Source organism: Haliotis rubra, unplaced genomic scaffold (genome assembly GCF_003918875.1).
Source record: "Haliotis rubra isolate DU_JTF1 unplaced genomic scaffold, ASM391887v1 Scf580, whole genome shotgun sequence".
Classification (NCBI taxonomy): domain Eukaryota; kingdom Metazoa; phylum Mollusca; class Gastropoda; order Lepetellida; family Haliotidae; genus Haliotis; species Haliotis rubra.
Window position 1 is genome coordinate 569,607 of NW_025767280.1, and position 19,986 is coordinate 589,592.

Here is a 19,986-nt window from a genome sequence, read left to right on the forward strand (position 1 = left end):
GATATACACAAATCAGTTTGTTACAGATGAAAACATAAGAAAAGTGAAGACTAGGTTGTTACCATGGAACATGTGAAGGGTGAAGACAAGGTCGTTACCATGAAACATGGGAAGGGTGAAGACAAGGTCATTACCATGAAACATGGGAAGGGTGCATGGGAAAGGTGAAGACAAGGTTGTTACCATGAAACATGGGAAGGGTGAGGACAAGGTCATTACCATGAAACATGGGAAGGGTGAAGACAAGGTCGTTACCATGAAACATGGGAAGGGTCAAGACAAGGTCGTTACCATGAAACATGGGAAAGGTGAAGACAAGGTTGTTACCATGAAACATGGGAAAGGTGAAGACAAGGTTGTTACCATGGAACATGGGAAAGGTGAACACGAGGTCATTACCATGGAACATGGGAAAGGTGAAGAAAGGTTGTTACCATGGAACATGGGAAAGGTGAAGACAAGGTTGTTACCATGAAACATGGGAAGGGTGAAGACAAGGTCGTTACCATGAAACATGGGAAGGGTGAAGACAAGGTCATTACCATGAAACATGGGAAGGGTGAAGACAAGGTCATTACCATGAAACATGGAAAGGTGAGGACAAGGCCACACATGCGAAACATGGGAAAGGTGAAGACAAGGTTGCTACCATGAAACAGCAAAGGTGAACAAAGGTCATTACCATGGAACATGGGAAAGGTGAAGAAAGGTTGTTACCATGGAACATGGGAAGGGTGAAGACAAGGTCATTACCATGAAACATGGCAAAGGTGAAGACAAGGTCATTACCATGAAACATGGGAAAGGTGAAGAAAGGTTGTTACCATGAAACATGGGAAGGGTGAAGACAAGGTCATTACCATGAAACATGGGAAAGGTGAAGACAAGGTCATTACCATGAAACATGGGAAGGGTGAAGACAAGGTCGTTACCATGAAACATGGGAAAGGTGAAGAAAGGTTGTTACCATGAAACATGGGAAAGGTGAAGACAAGGTCATTACCATGAAACATGGGAAGGGTGAAGACAAGGTCATTACCATGAAACATGGGAAGGGTGAAGACAAGGTCATTACCAATGAAACATGGGAAAGGTGAAGACAAGGTCATTACCATGAAACATGGGAAAGGTGAAGACAAGGTCATTACCATGGAACATGGGAAAGGTGAAGACAAGGTTGTTACCATGGAACATGGGAAAGGTGAAGAGAAGGTTGTTACCATGGAACATGGGAAAGGTGAAGAGAAGGTTGTTACCATGGAACATGGACAAAAGGAACATGGGAAAGAAACGAGGTTGTTACCATGGAACATGGGAAAGGTGAAGAAAGGTCATCACCATGGAACATGGGAAAGGTCAAGACAAGGTCATTACCATAAAACATGGGAAAGGTCAAGACAAGGTCATTACCATGAAACATGGGAAAGGTCAAGACAAGGTCATTACCATGAAACATGGGAAAGGTGAAGACAAGGTCATTACCATGAAACATGGGAAAGGTCAAGACAAGGTCATTACCATGGAACATGGGAAAGGTGAAGAAAGGTTGTTACCATGGAACATGGGAAAGGTGAAGACAAGGTCATTACCATGAAACATGGCAAAGGTGAACACGCAGGTCATTACCCTGGAACATGGGAAAGGTGAAGAAAGGTTGTTACCATGAAAACATGGGAAAGGTGAAGACAAGGTCATTACCATGAAACATGGCAAAGGTAGGTCATTACCATGGAACATGGGAAAGGTGAAGGAAGGTTGTGAAACATGGGAAGGGTGAGGACAAGGTCATTACCATGAAACATGGGAAAGGTGAAGAGAAGGTTGTTACCATGGAACATGGGAAAGGTCAAGACAAGGTCGTTACCATGAAACATGGAAAAGATGAAGGCAATGTCGTTGCCACGGAACATGGGAAAGGTGAAGACAAAGTTTTCAGATACAACAGTATAAACTGGATGTTGTATGTGCACCCACCATGGAGGCGATGTAGTCCCGGCCGTAGATGTAGGCATTCTCAGCCATGGAGTCCATAGCCTTCTCCATGTCAGTGCTGTTTGGCAGCCATCTGCAAATACAACACATTGTTTACATGGGCTGCCATAGTCAACTGAAATACTTTCTGAATGATATATATTAGGCAAAAAAAATATATGTCCATTTCCTATTACATGCTTTTAAAAAATAGGGTAGGTGGGTCGGGTTTATCTTTTTTTTTTTTAGTAGCACCAGGTGGGCACCTGAGAATGTCTTCAAGGATACCATATCATGTTGTGACAATGTCTTGTGATGAAACATTGATAGATTTCTATATCAAATCATTATTTATGTTATTTATTTGCAGGTTTTGTCAGTGAGAGCCCATTGTGCCAATTCAATGCAATCCATTTTAGCCCTACATACACTGAAAAACATGAAAATATCATACTCGATTTGGATGAAAATGATGAGTTGAAATGCACTCCAGTCATGATTTTGACTTGGTTAAAAAAAGATTTAGGGTCGGGTGGGTTAGGATAGGGTCGGTCGGGTTACCGGAAACGGACATATTTGTTTTTTGGCCTTATGCCTTGAGTCAAGAGACATTGCTTGAATTACTATAAAATTGAACAGGGATTACCCTAAAGTGGTATTCCTCAAACCAAAGCCAACCAGGTATAGCTAAATTATTGACTTCTATGAGCTTCCTTCAATGTACTTAGAAGATAAAGCTACTTTGGTTTTCAAGTTCAGTCCCATGTCGTTGATTTAAGACGCTAAACGCTGGTACTTTTAATTATACATTTAGCGGTCTAAATCAAGATAAATGCAAAAATTGAAACCAAGGCTTTATCTCATTCTGGCTTCGACTGATAAGCATTTTAAAACCGAACTGTCTGGCAGTAAGAACACGAAGGGGGTTTCCTGGAAATCGCTGGAATCAGTGCATTTTGATGGAAATCTGTAATGAACAAAATAAGACATTTTATAACAAATAAATGCTATATTTTCAGGAACCAGTATGCTTTGTATTTGTAACAAGCAGCATACATAAATACACACAAAAATACAGTTTATACTGTGAGCAAGAAATTTGATTTTTTTTGCTTAAATATTGATCTCCCCTACTGTGTATGACAACCCGAATTGCCCAAATGCAACCTCTACTAAATTAAGCTTCGCTTAACTTTATTCACGGAAATCATTGTTGATAACCATCCTACTATTCCCAATATGGAAAAGACCTGACATGCCACACGCTTTATGGGATACATGGACAGTGGAAGTGGAAGGACTGGGCATTACGTCCGGGATGGAAGCCGGTCAGGTTAGGACTCGACGCAGTGTTGTCGACGCCGATATAACGTGATCTGGACCCGCTTTGAATATACGCTTTATTACGCTGTTGACGGATTTTCCAGCTTCCTTTGTTTCTTCACTGGGATTAGGGTCAAGAAATTCTTCTTCAAACCATTCACTTTTACTCAAAACACACAAAGATGCTGCCGGCATGTTTGTTTTTACAAACAATACGGTCCAACGAAGTTCGGGTATCTCATACTAAAATTAGCAGTCCTCAAACTGTCATTTTAAGTATCGGTTTTGATCTCAGCCAAACAGAATCGAGCATCACACATCGCCGTATAGACAGAATACTTATTCTTTGTTTTAATCAGCTTGTATCAGACATTGACCTTTTACTTGGATAATGGAGCTTAAAGAGAAATGCTAACTGTAGCATAAGTTTACATGTTATTGTTAGTTTATTGTAAAATTGAGCAGTTGAGACGTGTTACTCACTGGCTGATCTCAGGGTTGACCTTCTCGTTGAACAGGTTGCCAGTAACTGTAACCATATGGATACTCTCCTGGTGAATCTGTAACAAATCAGGTACAGAGTCACTATTGCAGGGATCTTCCTTGTCCCAGTGACAGTATATAGTAGCAAACTGGAACCACAAATTTCCAAATTCATGATACCCAGTAACACATACTTTCATGGCATTGAACAGGTGACTTGTATTTCATTTAAGTTTTGAGGAAAATATTTTTTCCCAGAACTATCTGCAACGTGCACTTAGTTATGTATCCTTGACATGGATAGCAGTAATATGCAGTCATTATGAAACTTGGATAATCTTTGTGGGTGAGAGGAGGAGTGAGGAGAGTGAGTGAGTGAGTGAGTGAGTGAGTGAGTGAGTGAGTGAGTGAGTGAGTGAGTGAGGAGTGAGTGAGTGAGTGAGGAGTGTGAGTGAAAGTGAGTGAGTGAGTGAGTGAGGTGAGGTGAAAGAGTTTTAATGCCATGCATGAATAAGGAAAACTCACATGAGTGACTGCATGGGTGTAGCTTTTGGCTGCTTGTTAGCCCAGAGTTAAGCTGGTTTTATAGTATGCTAGAAGTGAGATACCATGGAGCCTTAAGAGTGAAGCATGAATAATGACTCTGAGACAGCTTATACTGACCTACAAGTCGTAACAGTCCTTTGTTGTACCCATGTAAAAATATTGTTAAGCCAGGCAGGGACCAACAAGTGTACCAACATTGGTAGCGCTTCTTTGATTATGTGACGAAGTTATGATCGATTCAGCTGGTCGCCTTCACGCCTCAATCTGGCGGATTATTTCAATTAATCACTACACCACGGAGGCAGGAGTGATTGAGTGAAAGTGAGTGAGTGAGTGAGTTAGCGAGTGAGTGAGAGCTTTTACACCGCTTTTAGCATTATTCCAGCAATATCACAGCAGGGGGTATGGGGAATGGAACCCAGGTCTTCTGCCAGATGAGCAAACGCTCTAACCACTAGGACACGCCCGGTAACATGACAGGCACCACCAACATAGATCACTCTCCTAGCAGAGCTCTATGAATACCACCATACCTGTTTAACCAGACCCTGATTGGCATGACTTAATGAGATAACAGTACATAATGATGGTAGCATGACGACACGACAAGGTCCATGACAGAAGCCGACACTGAACCTGTGAAACTAACATGGCTAATGTTTGACGTTTTCCTCTACAACATTTCTCCCTCAGCGTGTTGATGTTAGAATTACCTGAATAGCCCCGATGATGATAAAGAGAGTTGATCCAATCAGGAGAATAAGAATCAGCAGAATACTGGTGGCCTTGTCTGTCGACACCTCGAGAGCATCGATCACCTGGTAACAAATAAACATTATCAAGTATTAGTCCCGTAGCTAGAATTGACACAATTACTGGTGGCTGTGAAATGGGGTCTAACATCACCCTCAAGACGTGTCTGCTTGCAGTGGTATTGTCTGATGCCATATTTATAGTGGCTTTCTCTGAGATACCCACACTCCGGCGAGCGCATGGAACTCTGGGTAGGAGAGTGTGAGATACCATGTGCCAAAATAACATGGATACCCCACACATACATAGTTGATGACTCCGAGCTGATCAGTCCTTGTTTTACAGCCAAAATTCCAAGCACAGGCAGGGTAACAAGTAGTACCATCTTTTAATCAGCTCTTGAAATAGTTCGTTAAATAAAATGTGTATTCTTATGATTCTTATCATACCAGAAAACATAAGATTATTATATTATTATAGGATATTTATATAGCAACATATACACGCAACTAGTACATGCTCAAGGCACTGTTTTTTCCCCTTGATCATTGGATGTCAATCTCAACAGCACATCATATTATCAATCTCAACTCCCTGGGGATCATACAACTCTTGCAGCCACTAGCGCACCAAGTTAATGTGGCTTTCCCATCCTTACGAGGTACCCATTCACAGCTGGGTGGACTGGGACACATAGTCACAGTACTTTGTCCAGGTTTACTGCATGTTGCTGTACCCGCAACTAGTGTTAGGAATTGGTTAAAATCTCATAATTGATGATTGGTTCATTACAACCGATCAATCATCGAAAATAATTGGTTTGCATCATTTGTCAGATTTTAGCTGGTTATCTTTGTTAATGCACAGAAAGAAAAGTTCTTTTTTTTTTTTTCAAATTGCACAAAATGCATTTGCAAATTCACATCTTACATCTTTAAGTGATGACTTGGTATGTTAGGATCAAATTTCTAGGAGTCTTTAAAAGATAAATTCAATCGTGACTTGGAACGAGCTTGTAGTGCTCATGAAATGTAACTGACAAAACCAACCTTGTGAAAAATGTCGTTAATGCAAACAAGTGCTCCAAAATTGTTTGCGTTCGATTATGAGAGAACATGATCGATTGCTTGGTCATTTAGTCACTGCGACCAATCTTCGATTATTTCAATTAATCGGTCCACCACTACCCGCAACGAGGTGTTTGCACGTATTCATGTGGCCACCATCTGTTCATTTACAAATGGATTCATGGGTTCTTTTCAGTGCACAGGGTTGAAAGGCATGAAAGCTTACGTCATGTTATTATCACTCTTATCAGAAATATATGTCATAATTACAAAATATAACATGAGTTTCATGCATGATACGCTGAATCCTATTTGTCTCTATTCAAATGTCAGAAATTCACTGATACCTGTTGTGGACCACCTGTTGGGCATGGTGTCAAATATCTGGCTCTACTTGCAAATATATATCTCTGTTCAAATGACACAGAACATAGGCACATCATACCTTCTTGTCTCCCTTCAGTGCAATCTTAGCAAGGCCACTAATGGAGCGAGGTGCGATGGCGTCCTCTCGTTTGGTGTACCAGTCTTTCAGAGATTTCTTGACATTTTCCATTCTCGTATGAAGGAACCCACCACTGCTAAACTGGGCAGCTGTAAAAAATCATACCCAATCAGTGTTTCTGGTGGGTTTCACATAAATATACCAGACATAATTATCATCAGTCAGTTTCACATAAATATTCCAGACATAATTACCATCAGTCAGTGTCACATAAATATTCCAGACATAATTATCATCAGTCAGTTTCACATAAATATATCAGACATAATTACCATCAGTCAGTGTCACATAAATATTCCAGACATAATTATCATCAGTCAGTTTCACATAAATATATCAGACATAATTACCATCAGTCAGTGTCACATAAATATTCCAGACATAATTATCATCAGTCAGTTTCACATAAATATACCTAGACATAATTATCATCAGTCAGTTTCACATAAATATACAAGACATAAATTCTTTCCATCATTATGACATTAAGAAAATGTCTTCTTCCAAATAAGTGGCATGGCCTAGTGGTTAAAGCGTTTGCCCATCATGCCGAAGACCTGCGTTTGATTTCCCACATGGAGACAATGTGTGTCCCCTGCCATGATATCTATGGAATATTGCTAAAAGCGGCGTAACACAAAAACTCACTCACTCATTCACTCCAAACAGGTTGACAAAGTACCAAGTAGTTTGTTTTTAAGAAGTTGCAATGTTCTCAAATTTTGTTGCACCTGGTCAGTATATAGGACCATACCATTACTACAGCCCTTGACAAAGAGCTGGTCCGATGGCTTGAGACAAATAAATTGTGAGTGAGTGAGTATGGTTTTACACCACTTTTAGCAATATTCCAGCAATACCATGACCCAGAAATAGGCTTCACACATTGTACCCATGTGGGGAATCGAACTCGGGTCTTCAGCGTGATGAGCGAACGATTTAGCCACTAGGCTACCCCAACGCCCCAATGACTTTTAGACTTTCCTTTAATGTACATGTAGCTATTTCCGTACTGACCTAATCCTCTGATGATCAACAGCAGCAGAGGCAGAAAGAGAATCAGGATCATGCCCCATACATGGATCCAAAGTCTGACGAGCACGTGCGCCCAGAAGAGAGCCACGAAGCACTGGTTGCTCAGTGACTGGGCTCCTTCTTCTACAGGGGTGTCCTGTTGTTTCACAGCTTTGGTCGGGGTAGAGGTCGTTGGCTTGCTTCCACTTGAAAGGGACAAAGACTGAGGTTTCTGAGTCGATACCGGAGGTTGTGAACCTTTCACGTCTTGGCCAGCTGAATCTTTGTCAAATATGGACTTCCATGGTTCATTTCCAGTTGTGCTGCTTGGCTGTTCTTCTGGCTTTTCTTTTGCTGGATTAAACAAGAGTCATCAGATGATGAGTCCAAATCATTTCCATGGAAACCGATAAAAATACAAATGCCTAAAATCTGCAAATAGCAAAAAGCACCACTTTGGGATCTGCCTCATATGTCTTCCAAATCTTTATTGGTAAATCAGCTATTTTTTAGTTATGCTCCGGAAACAAACTCCGTGCCGTTTTGAGACTAAGTCCAATTTGTTTCCATGGAAATAGAGAAAAACAAAAATGCCAAAAATCTGTAAATAGCAAAAGGCACCACTTGAGGTCCTTATGATATCTATACCAATTTTCTTGAAAAATATTGAATGTTTTTTAGTTATGCTCCGGAAACGAAATGATTATGGATGGATGGACAGACCGACGAGGCATTGACCATATCCCTTCGCATTTTATGCCGACGGGATAAAAATTAGTTTGGTTTAATGACACTCAAATCAGAATTCCAGGTTTACAGTGGAGTTAGGTGTAAAACAGACAAGTTGAAACAACAAATGTCTTTGTCACTTAGCTTAAAAATACCTTCATTTCAAAACATTTTGTTTGAAAACATATGCCTCACCTTCAGGTTCTGTAGATTCCTTACTGGCTTCAGAAACAAATCCAATCACCATGACAACAACAAGGGCAGCCAACAGAAGGAGACGAAGAGGGCCTGCTACCGTGGCGATGTGGAGGATGAGTGTGACCCACACTGTGATAGAGATGTAGTGAAACGTCTTCCTGGATTCCTCCGTCCAGAGGAAGATCACTGCTATGATGTAGCCGATAAAGATGGTCCACAGCTGACAAAACAGGAAGATGCATGTCAGTAAATCTATCATCATCATCATCATCATCATCACATCTTACAAGATCTAGACCATCTACAATTCAGGGCCCATTCTACAAAGTGTTTATAGAACTATGACTGGCATGTTTCTGTGTTGCATCATCATCATCATCATCATCATCATCAACAATCTAATTCAACTTGGATGTAGAGTCATGTCACAAATATTTTAGTGCATCCCAAAGCAATTTTCTTTTGTCTGTATTCTCTACATTTGTGATTACTGCATGCACATTTCTGTTCCCTGTGAAATCATGACCTCAATATATGAAATGTTTATTGATATAATATCTCTGTTATTGAAGAGCCTGATGAAGAGGAATAATTTTTCTACCAAGGCAAATGAGGACATTCTTGACACTTGAGCACATGCACTGTTACATAGAAAGTACATGTTCCTAAGTCCTCACTCCCACAGCTTTGTACATTTTTTAGAACTACTATGAGAACTAAATGCTGCTGTTGAAAATATGGTTTTGTAAATGTACTGGTGATTACATGCCAAGTACATCATGTACAGGACGCTGGCTTACTCATAGTTTTTAAAGAATAGATAGAAACTAACGAGCTATGAGGAATTATGGACTATCTGTGTGAACCTCGTCCTAACCTCATTAGGATGAGAAAGCCACAATAACTTGGTGTGCCTAGTGGCTGCAAGAGTTGTATACTCCCCAGGGAGTTGAGATTGATAATGCGATGTGCCGTTGAGACTGACATCCAATGATCGAGGGAAAAAATACCAGCGCCTTGAGCATGCACTAGTGCGTGGATATGTGCGCTATATAAATATCCTATAATAATAATAATAATAATAATAATGAATGAATCGTGTTAATCATGAGCCTTTGGTGAGGGACTTACAGCATTCACTTACAAGGGACAGAAAACCCATAATTCTGAGTTAGCAAACCAGAAGGTTATTCTATATATTACTCACTGACATTTTAAGAGACATAATCCCGAGAGCATGTGAAATATCAGAAACTTCACTATTAAAAAACTTCACTGACGCTGTCTATTGTTCATACGATGTAATGTTACATCGAGTAAGTGAGTGAGCAAGTGAGTGAGTTTAGTTTTACGCCGCTTTTAGCAATATCCCAGCAATATCAAGGTGGGGGACACCAGAAATAGGCTCCACGCATTGTACCCATGTGGGGAATCGAACCTGGGTCTTTGGCGTGATGAGCAAACACTATAAGTTTAACCACTATAGTACTGTCGGAAATAGAAAAAAACTGTGTTTTTAGGCTGTTACCCTGTATCCCTAAAATTTACACAATTGCAAATAGCATATGTCGAAATAACCCACTTTGGCGTTCAGTGGGATGCGTAATACGATATCCAGAAAAGCATGTTTACTCGTAAAATCGGGCAAAACTTAGAAAAAATATGAATAGCTGCTGAAAACAATAGATTAGACTATAGATGGCAATTAGGTCGCTCAGCCAGGTATGACGACGGACCGTCGACTCACCTGGCATGAAATGCATGTGCTGCCTACAGGCACAAGGGATCATCTCAAAGATATTTTGTGCTTTTTCATGTGTGTTGCCTATGTCTCATCTATTGATTAACATCTTACGTGTCTTTCTTTCATATAGTTTCATATAGTTTATGTTGAGATATGTAAAAGAGTATGATACCCGAAAACCATAGAAACGCATCGTAGTATAAAGGTGGTATGACCACCCGAAGATCGACAGGACTGGATATTATTTGTAAATTGTTATGACGTACCGTGTACCTCCCCAGTATAAGTGCCCTAAAGGATTATCTTATCTTAGCTGATATCTCTATCCCCAAGCCCGACCCCAGGTTTTGCTTTTGAGACGGCCCCTCCTATCTGTTTCTTTTTATAGTGACAGTGAAACTGCATGGTAGCTACATCCTTAATAGTTTCGGCATAAAAGTTATTATTTTTTACGTCAGCTATCGTTTATAATGAATCTACGTCTAATTTCAAATTGGGCATTTAAAAAGTGTCCTTTGTAATACAATATCGTCGCACACTAATTTGCATAAAGCCATGGTCTGTTCCAAATAAGTCTGTTTGGACTTAGAAAAAAACTGCATTGCTCATTTCTGCACTAATTTCTCCTCAGTAAAGTCCTTTTTCTTCGTTTCCTATCTCTCTACCACCGAGACTGTAGTTAGGCCGAACTTAGTTTAACAGATATTTCACACTTTCACATATCAACTACATAAATTGTAGAGATAAATGAGAAAATACAGGTTTTTTTTCTATTTCCGACAGTACTATAGGCTACCCCACTGCCCCTGTTACATAAAGAACAATGGATGAGGTGAGGTAAAATTGGGTTTTAGTCGTACTTGGGATATTTCGCTCATATGACGGCATGCATGCGTGTGTACGTGTATGTGCGGCTGCTTGTACTAGTCCACACTTAAGCTGGTTTTATAGTGCTAGCCCACTGAGATACCATGCCGCAGTGAAGCATGAATACCCCACTCAGACACATTATACTGACTCTGAGCCGACCAGTCCTTGTTGTACCCATTAATGCCGAGCGCCAGGCAGGGACCAACAAGTACCATATTTTAACGTCTTTTGGTATGACGCGGTCGGGGATCGAACCTGCGACCTTCCGCTCTCTGGGCGGACGCTCTTACCACTACACCACGGAGCAGGTCCAACACTGGATGATGTTATGTGGTATTTTCTCAAACAACGGAGCAATATAAGGTGATAAGGATTCAAAATGTTCAAATGACCAATGACCAGTGATCATCACTGAAATAAACATGCACACATATTGGAAAGTTATGACACATAATTGTTCAAACTTTTGGTTAAAACGTTTCTGACTTACCCACATAGAGCTGAACCACGCTGTGATGTCATGGCAGAAGTTGAGGAGTCCCAGACAGAAGTAGAATATCTTCTGGGCAACTCCATAATAATACATAAACTGAAGGACTGGCATGCCCAGCAGGAAGCCCCCAACTACGTAGTAATTGTTCCGTATCATATTCAGCAGCGTGTTGGTGCTGTTGTTCACAACCTGCAACAGTGGAGAGGGTGAGGAAACATTTGTGGCTTTTGTTGTTGTCAAATTATTGAACCTGCAAATCAACACATTCTTGTTTATGCGCTTCCCAACAGAATACTTAAATTGAATATATTACCACAAACTGCAGTGTGACTCCATCATTATAAAGAAGCAAACTTCAAACCTCTGTATCATAGATAAGGATGGATGGACAACTTCTTTATTCAGGTTTTTGTATCGTTGTCAAGCAGGTATAGAATCTGTATCGAGACGTCACATCACCTGAATAAAGACTGACTGACTGAGTTTGGTTTAACGCCGCTTTTAGCAATATTCCAGCAATATCACGGCGGGGACACCAGAAATGGGCTTCACACATTGTGCCCATGTGGGGATTCGAACCCGGGTCTTCGGCGTGACGAGCCAACGCTTTAACCATTAGGCTACCCCACCGCCCCCCTGAACAAAGAAGTTGTCCATCCATAAAGTTTGTCCTTATGTGACTTTCCACTCAAAGACGTTACTATATATATGTAATAGTAATAACTAAAACCTCCAAGTCTGTGTATATGTGATGTCAGTATAGAAAATATAGCCCGTCCCACTGTCCTTCACAGTCGGTTTTGTGAAGGACGGCCTATTAGATAAGTAAGGCCGTCCTTTGGTTAGGGGAAATATTTGAAAAAATATACTTAACTTGTTGCTTTTTTATTGTTTTAGTTTATGGGGCTGGCTGTGTTTGTACAGGACTGGTCACCTTTTTGGACAGGTCAGATTTAAAAACTATTTTATACACTAGTGATGTGCACTTTACAATAAAGTGCAATTTCGACACTAAAATAAAAGAGAATTGTGGTGCTCTGATTCAAGGTTTATCACTGCTGAGAACACCCGAATAGTCTTCACATATTGTACCCATGTGGAAAACATAACCAGGCTTCAATGTGACGACAGAATGATTTAACCTCTAGGCTACCCTGCTTCCCACACTGATCTGTAATGTTACATAGTTTGAGAGGATTGTATTGAGCTGGGGCATATTTGGTTCACACCATTCATTATCTTCCCACTTTGCTCTGTTTGAGGTTTAATCAACACGATCTAGGTACGATTCAATACCCCTCTCTCCACCCTGCACTGCATAAACCATATGTTTGCTTTATTATGCACTAGATCTGACTGCATAAAAAATGTATCAAAATGAAAAACACACACCCAAAGTTTAAATAATTACTTTAAACTAAGCCATTGCATCATTGACATGCACGCCTGAACTATCTTATTCTGGAGCCACGGTGCACGATGGCTCCAGCACATAATGATTGACAGCTGTCGACAGCTCGTGATTCATGATTGGCATAACTGAATTAGCGCCAGAAATAGACCATTGCCTCGAACAAACTTGCTGCAACAAATACCTGTTGCGGCACATACGACGCACAGCAAACCTTGTCAACACTCACCTGTACTGGTAAAATTACTAGTCCTACTGCGAAGGGAGTATCGGAAGTCCTCAGGCCATTTAACCATTTCTTTAGCACATTTGTTAGCGACCTCTTGAAAGGATACAAAAACGTCCCGCACAAAACTGCCCAGCATAATGGTCGAAGAAACGGATTAAGGATGAAATAGACAGCGATTAGAGCTGCACCTGCGAAAAGGATGAATATATTGGCCGCTGTGTTATAAAAGGCTTGCTTTAATGCCTTTTCGTGTCCCTGCGGTACATATTGGAACACACTATTGAAGTATTCCAGACTAGGGGACGCCATCTTGGATGTGATGTCAATATGACCTGGGAAATCCCCTTCCTGGTTCAAGGTGAAGGTCACAATACATCTCGCTCACAGGTATACATACGGACAGAGAATAAATAATATAACTGGCGTTTCATATATTGGATGCTACATTCGTTGATTAATGCCTGAACTATTGGTTAAATTATAGGCGTCAACATTTCAGATTTTTCTTCTACCTACTCATATGTACCAGCTATCCACCTTGAGCATTAGACCTTGCAGGGCTCAGTTGCACAATATAGACGATTTTGTTATGTGGATTACGATTAGCTTAGTATATATATAGTGCAAGGTCTAATACTCAGACTTACATAATCAGCCACTCACTCATCTAACGAGGAATTTGAAGTGACTATGCATTATTTTTGTACTAGTTGGGCTCCTTTCAAAGAAAAAATGCGTTGTTGTAGCTCTGACCCCAAAGTTATCAATCAACGCTTTGCTAATATTCCGTCAATGATTCGCAATCCCTCTACTCCAAATAGTCAGCGTGACATAGCTTACTATAGGAACTTGCACATACACACACGCATGTGCGCGCGCGCACACACACATCTTTTCAACTTCATTTTCTTTTCTGGCTACATATTTTATACATATTGTCATATAAAGAGTGAGTGAGTAATATTAATGTTTTACATCGAATCGACAATATTTCGGCCATTTAGCGACGTGAACAAGTCTGTCTATAAAGGACAATAAAACAATAAGTTCAGTATCACAGTTTAGTTATAAAACAAACCAATTCTTTATTAAAATATTACTTCATCTGATTATTATTTGGTATAAATTAAAACTAGGCTATAGACCACTAACGACCACCTTCTAGGGATCAAGAGGACTAACGGTGCCTCTGCTTCCTGCATGATTCCCAGGAGGATTTATGCCATCACTTTGGCCACCAGTGGTTGTATGCAGGACTAACCAATATTAAAAATCTAACTACAATAGAGCACTTAAGACACTAGTTGATGTTATCTACTTCAATTAGTGAGGACTTACGTGCCACTGTCAAGGGGGCAATAATTCTACACTACTTTAACCCACTGAGTGGTACCACCATCAATAGTCTCAGTTAGTGAAAACAAGGAACTGATATTAAAACAATTCAAATAGTCAAAATGTATCAAATAATTGATTTCTTTAAAAAAAACCCCAGGAATTAAAAGAGAATTGACATTTGTAAAAAGATCCTTTAAATATGATGATGTATAATAGGTATCCCTTATGAGAGAGAATTCTATGCAGTTAAACAAAATGTGTTTGACTGTGTTTCTCTCAACACAAGGGACACAAAATGTATCACCGTTTAATAAATATTTATGAGTAAAACGCATATGGCCAATTCGACATCGTCTTAGTACGACTTCATCGTGCCTTGCTTGATAACATAAGTAGGTATAATCTAAAGACCTGTGTATTTTTAGTTTAAAGTTTGTTTATACCTACCTGGGCGTTCCACTTTGATTGCATGAACTCCCTAATGTACAGTCTGATAGCAGGTTTAAAATCAGAATAAACAAGAGTCACCATAAAGTGACAATCCCCCCTACCCCCCCCTACTACCAACACACACACACACACACACACACACATTACATGCTGTTACAGCCTTTGTGTTACCAGCAAGACCGACATGGCTTGGTAACCAACAAAAGACGATGTCATACTGGCCAGTGGAAAGTTCATTGTACAGTTGTAAATATTCCAAGACTACTTGAATTGCTTTGGCTTCAGCTGTAAAGATGAAACTGTTACCAGGAATCCCTGGAAGATATATATTATGTTAGATCCAAATACAGTGGCACCTGAAACCTTGCCACCATCATTGGAACCATCTGTGAAATATGAACTATGAGTGTTATATTTTGCACGTAATTGTACATATTCCTGTTTATAGATAGTTGATTTGTTTAAAACGTTTTTAACTTAGTGAGTGAAAGATCTACTTCAGGCCTGACTATTTAGTTAATAGTTTCACCAACTATAGTTTTCAGTTTCTCTGAGAATAACTGAATAGGGTCCAGAATATTTCTGAAAGTATCAGACTTCAGTGTACTGGAACAAAGAGTTTGAAATAATGGACAGTTTGCTCTGGTAAATTTCCATCTAATCAAAGGTGGCTCATCAGTAGGGGTGATAGCTTAAAGTAGTGTAGGTGAGGTGATGTGAGGTGAAATTGGCTTTTAACGTCGTACGTAATATTTCGCTCATATGACGACGTGCATGCGTGTGTATGTGTATGTGCGCCTGCTTGTACTAACCCAGACTTAAGCTGTTAGCCCCCTGAGATACCATGCCACAGTGAAGCATGAGCACCCCACTCAGACACATTATACTGACTCCGAGCCGACCAGTCCTTGTTGTACCCATTAATGCCGAGCGCCAGGCAGGGACCAACAAGTACCATATTGTAACGTCATTTGGTATGACGCGGTCGGGGATCGAACCCGTGACCTTCCGCTCTCCGGGCGGACGCTCTAACCACTACACCACGGAGGCGGTTAGTAGTGTAGGGAAATGGCCCCTTCCACATAGGCCATCATGGACAGACCATTCAAATTCAGTTAGTAAATTGGCATCTGTAAGAGTAAGCTCCAATGCTGAATAGGTTCCTGTGGCAGGATGTAAATACGTGTTGGAGCAGTCATTTAACATGCATATGTTATTGTCAGAAATATAATCTTCAACTACTTTGCCTTTAGCGTTAGTACAAAAACTTCCCCATAGAGGGTTATGCCCGTTGTGAATACCCTTGATGACACAGGGTTTGGGGAGCTGATCATTCAAAGCTTGTAGATCCGCCTGCTGTAAAGTCGAAGAGGGTGGGATGTACCAAGAGCAGAGTGTTAAGGCAATGTGAAATGTTATTCGAACTGCAACATCTTGAAAGATTGGTAGTTAGTGGAACAACACCATGAATTACGTCCTGTCTTACCAAGATGGAGGAACCACCAGTTACTGGTGCACCTGGAGGTGAAAAGTGATAAAACAAATGATATTTTATGATTCTTGTGGACTCATTGCTGATGGTGTAAAATCCTGGATTAAAATCTGTCAGTCGTTAAATTTATTCCTAAGTCCTCTCCAATTCCACTGGATTATGTTGGACGATTGAGTCATGGTGGCTCAATTGGTCAACGTTCTGGTGTCCCCTGCCGTGATATTGCTGGAATATTCTAAAAGCGGCCTAAAACTAAATTCACTCGCTCACACACTCTATTCCCTGGTATCCAGTCAGGCCGCCATTACATTATGAGTTAGTCGACGGCGTTTGGAGGTGAGGTGAGGTGAAATTGGGTTTTACGTCGTGCTTGAGAATATTTCGCTCATATGACGACGTGCATGCGTGTGTATGTGTATGTGCGGCTGCTTGTACTAGCCCAGACTTAAGCTGGTTTAGCCCACTGAGATAGTGCTGAAGCCACTGACTGAGTTTATACCATGCTGCAGTGAAGCATGAATACCCCACTCAGACACATTATACTGACTCCGAGCCGACCATTTCTTGTTGTACCCATTAATGCCGAGTGCCAGACAGGGACCAACAAGTACCATATTTTAAGGTCTTTTGGTATGACGCGGTCGGGGATCGAACCCGCGACCTTCCGCTCTCCGGGCGGACGCTCTAACCACTACACCACGGAGGCGGTCGACGGCGTTTGGAACAATATTCCAGTAATAATTTGGTGTACGTCAAATAGGGAATTTCATTGGATGACATTTTAAAATGTTTCCAACATGTCTTCCATAAAACTAATTGGTATTTGGTAAAACTGTAAAACTCAATTGGTGAACGTGAGGAGGGTGGATTCCTACAGCTCTGCGAAGCCATGAATGAAGTACAGAAGACACATTTACATTTTAACCAGTTTCATCAGTTTCTACATGTCTACGTTAAGATCTGTTTGTACCAGGGTTTTGTTGAGACATAGTAGAAATAATGTCATTCAGCATCCCTGCTCCACAACTACCATGGAGTGCCAAAAAGAGCGGTGTTTAATTGCATCGGATAACCGGGGTTGCAAACACCGGGGATACAGGGGTGTTATGCTTCAGCAAATATGAGGTGAGGTGAAATTGGGTTTAACGTCCTGCTTGAGAATATTTCGCTTATATGACGACGTGCATGCGTGTGTATGTGTATGTGCGGCTGCTTGTACTAGCCCGGACTTAAACTGGTTTTATAGTGCTAGCCCACTGAGATACCATGCCGCAGTGAAGCATGAATATCCCACTCAGACACATTATACTGACTCCGAGCCGACCAGTCCTTGTTGTACCCATTAAACGCCGAGCGCCAGGCAGGGACCAACAAGTACCATATTTTAAGGTCTTTTGGTATGACGCGGTCGGGGATCAAACCCGCGACCTTCCGCTCTCCGGGCGGACGCTCTAACCACTACACCACGGAGGCGGTCTCAGCAAATATGACGCTGCATTAGTTTACCATAACAAGAAATTTCGAAGTCAACATCACCGAATTGGCCCATTAGCCAACGCCTTCTGGCATGAGACTTTAAGCAGATTTCAGTTTGATAACATAAATACGTCGACCAAGACCTATCAAAACATATCATATATTCAAATAATGTATATGCATATATTTCATGCACAGGGCTTGGCGTGACCAGCCGATTGATAGAACCGGGCCCATTCTACCACCCGTTTAGGTGAACGGTTCCAGGCTCCTTTGCCCTCAACCACCAGAATCCCTTCCTCCAACGACACACGGGTGCAACCCACGGCAAACAGGTTGCCCAATTTGGTCGCATTTTACTTAGACTGTCGCATTTTACGACCAGCAATGGGGTGCTGTGAACACATTCTGCCCCGGGTCCACACAGGGGAAGAGCTATTTGCTTTACCCAGCACTCACTCACTGGTCTTCACGAGTGCCCATATAAAGAATGAGTGAGTGTAAATTTATAGTCACATCGGCAGTATTTCAGTCATATCGTGACTAAATCTAGTTAAAATTCATAATAAGTACAGTATTATAAAAACTTGTCGACCAAGGATTGTAAAACCAACTAGAATATCACAGAAACAAGAGTTTAAACAAGCATTTAGCTCTAAAACTGGATTTCCCTCAGGACCATACAAAATAAAAACGGGCTGAGTATCAACTGTTTGAGAGGCATTCAACTGAGTATTGCAACAACTGAACCATACTAGGGACCATATGGGGACTTACAGTACTTTTGCTACCTGCATGGACCTGCTGGGGTTACACCATCCCTTCAGATGTTGGCGATTATTGAGAAATGTATCCGAACTATAAAATAGCACATATTCTACTATTAAAACAATGGCAAATATAACAATACTTTGATTGAAATGCAGCTTACGTACCCTTTAAGGGGGACATTAATTTTACTGTACTTCAACCCTGTCGAGTGCACAGCCACAATCAATCTCTGTTTATAATTACATTCTACCAAAGTATAAAAGACATCATTTTGTACATCAGAATTGATGAATGAGACGTATTTCTTTTTAAAAAACCAAGATTAAATGAGGATAAATGTGAAAAGGTCCTTTTAGTTTTGACACTATAATATTTATCCCTTGTGATGAAAAAATCAATTCAGTCAAGCAGGACATGCTTGACCGTGATTCTTTCATCACATGAGATACAAAACGGAGGATCCTCACCTTTTAATAAATATGCATCTGTATGTCTGCTATGGTCAATACGGCATCGCCTTAAAATGACCTCTTCAAATCTGGACTGACAGCCCAAGTAGGTGTAACCAATATAGGATTTTATTGCCGACTTGGGTGTCCCACTTCTTTTGCATGAGATCCCGACTATAAGTTTTAATTACAGGTTTATAGTCACTGTAGGGTTTCAGAAGTGGTGTCACAGATTTGTTGGTACTGCCTTAGCAGCAGAATCCTCCATCGTGCTACCAGTGATTCCAGCATGGCTTGGTAACCAACAGAATACGATGTTACATTGGCCAGTAGCAAGATCATTTTGTAATTCAATAATTTCAATTAAAAGTCGATGTTTAGAACATATGTTTTTGAAAGGCTTGAAGGCTAAAAAGAGAATCTGAAAGTATTCTGTACTGTTCGGCTGTAAAGATGGAACTGTTGTTTGGCAATATAGAAGAAATTGTTCTGGATCCAACGACGGTGGGAGAAGGATTCTGGACGTGAGGCTGTACTTGTTGCGATTGTCAGCATACAGGTGGATGCTTTCTTCTGGGATCCATGCATAGTTCTCAGACCCGAAGGAGGAGACAAAATGATGAGGCTTCTTGTTGGAGGGACGCTTCACTTCATCCTTGGGCTGGATTACCCTT

General features: G+C 40.8%; 1 protein-coding gene across 2 annotated transcripts in view; it reads right to left on the minus strand.

Moving 5' to 3' along the window:
* Positions 1 to 13,656, minus strand: part of LOC124254762 (transmembrane protein 245-like) — a 33,593-nt gene extending 19,937 nt beyond the window's left edge. For both annotated transcript variants that reach the window (XM_046688614.1, XM_046688613.1), the window contains exons 1-8: positions 13,337 to 13,656; positions 11,694 to 11,885; positions 8,587 to 8,809; positions 7,666 to 8,016; positions 6,589 to 6,737; positions 5,037 to 5,141; positions 3,778 to 3,854; positions 1,975 to 2,065 (exon numbers count right to left, since the gene is read on the minus strand). In XM_046688614.1, coding sequence (XP_046544570.1) covers positions 1,975 to 2,065; positions 3,778 to 3,854; positions 5,037 to 5,141; positions 6,589 to 6,737; positions 7,666 to 8,016; positions 8,587 to 8,809; positions 11,694 to 11,885; positions 13,337 to 13,645 — 1,497 coding nt within the window. In that variant the 5' untranslated portion in view covers positions 13,646 to 13,656. The remainder of the gene's footprint in view (positions 1 to 1,974; positions 2,066 to 3,777; positions 3,855 to 5,036; positions 5,142 to 6,588; positions 6,738 to 7,665; positions 8,017 to 8,586; positions 8,810 to 11,693; positions 11,886 to 13,336) is intronic.
* Between the last annotated feature and the right edge of the window lie 6,330 nt (positions 13,657 to 19,986).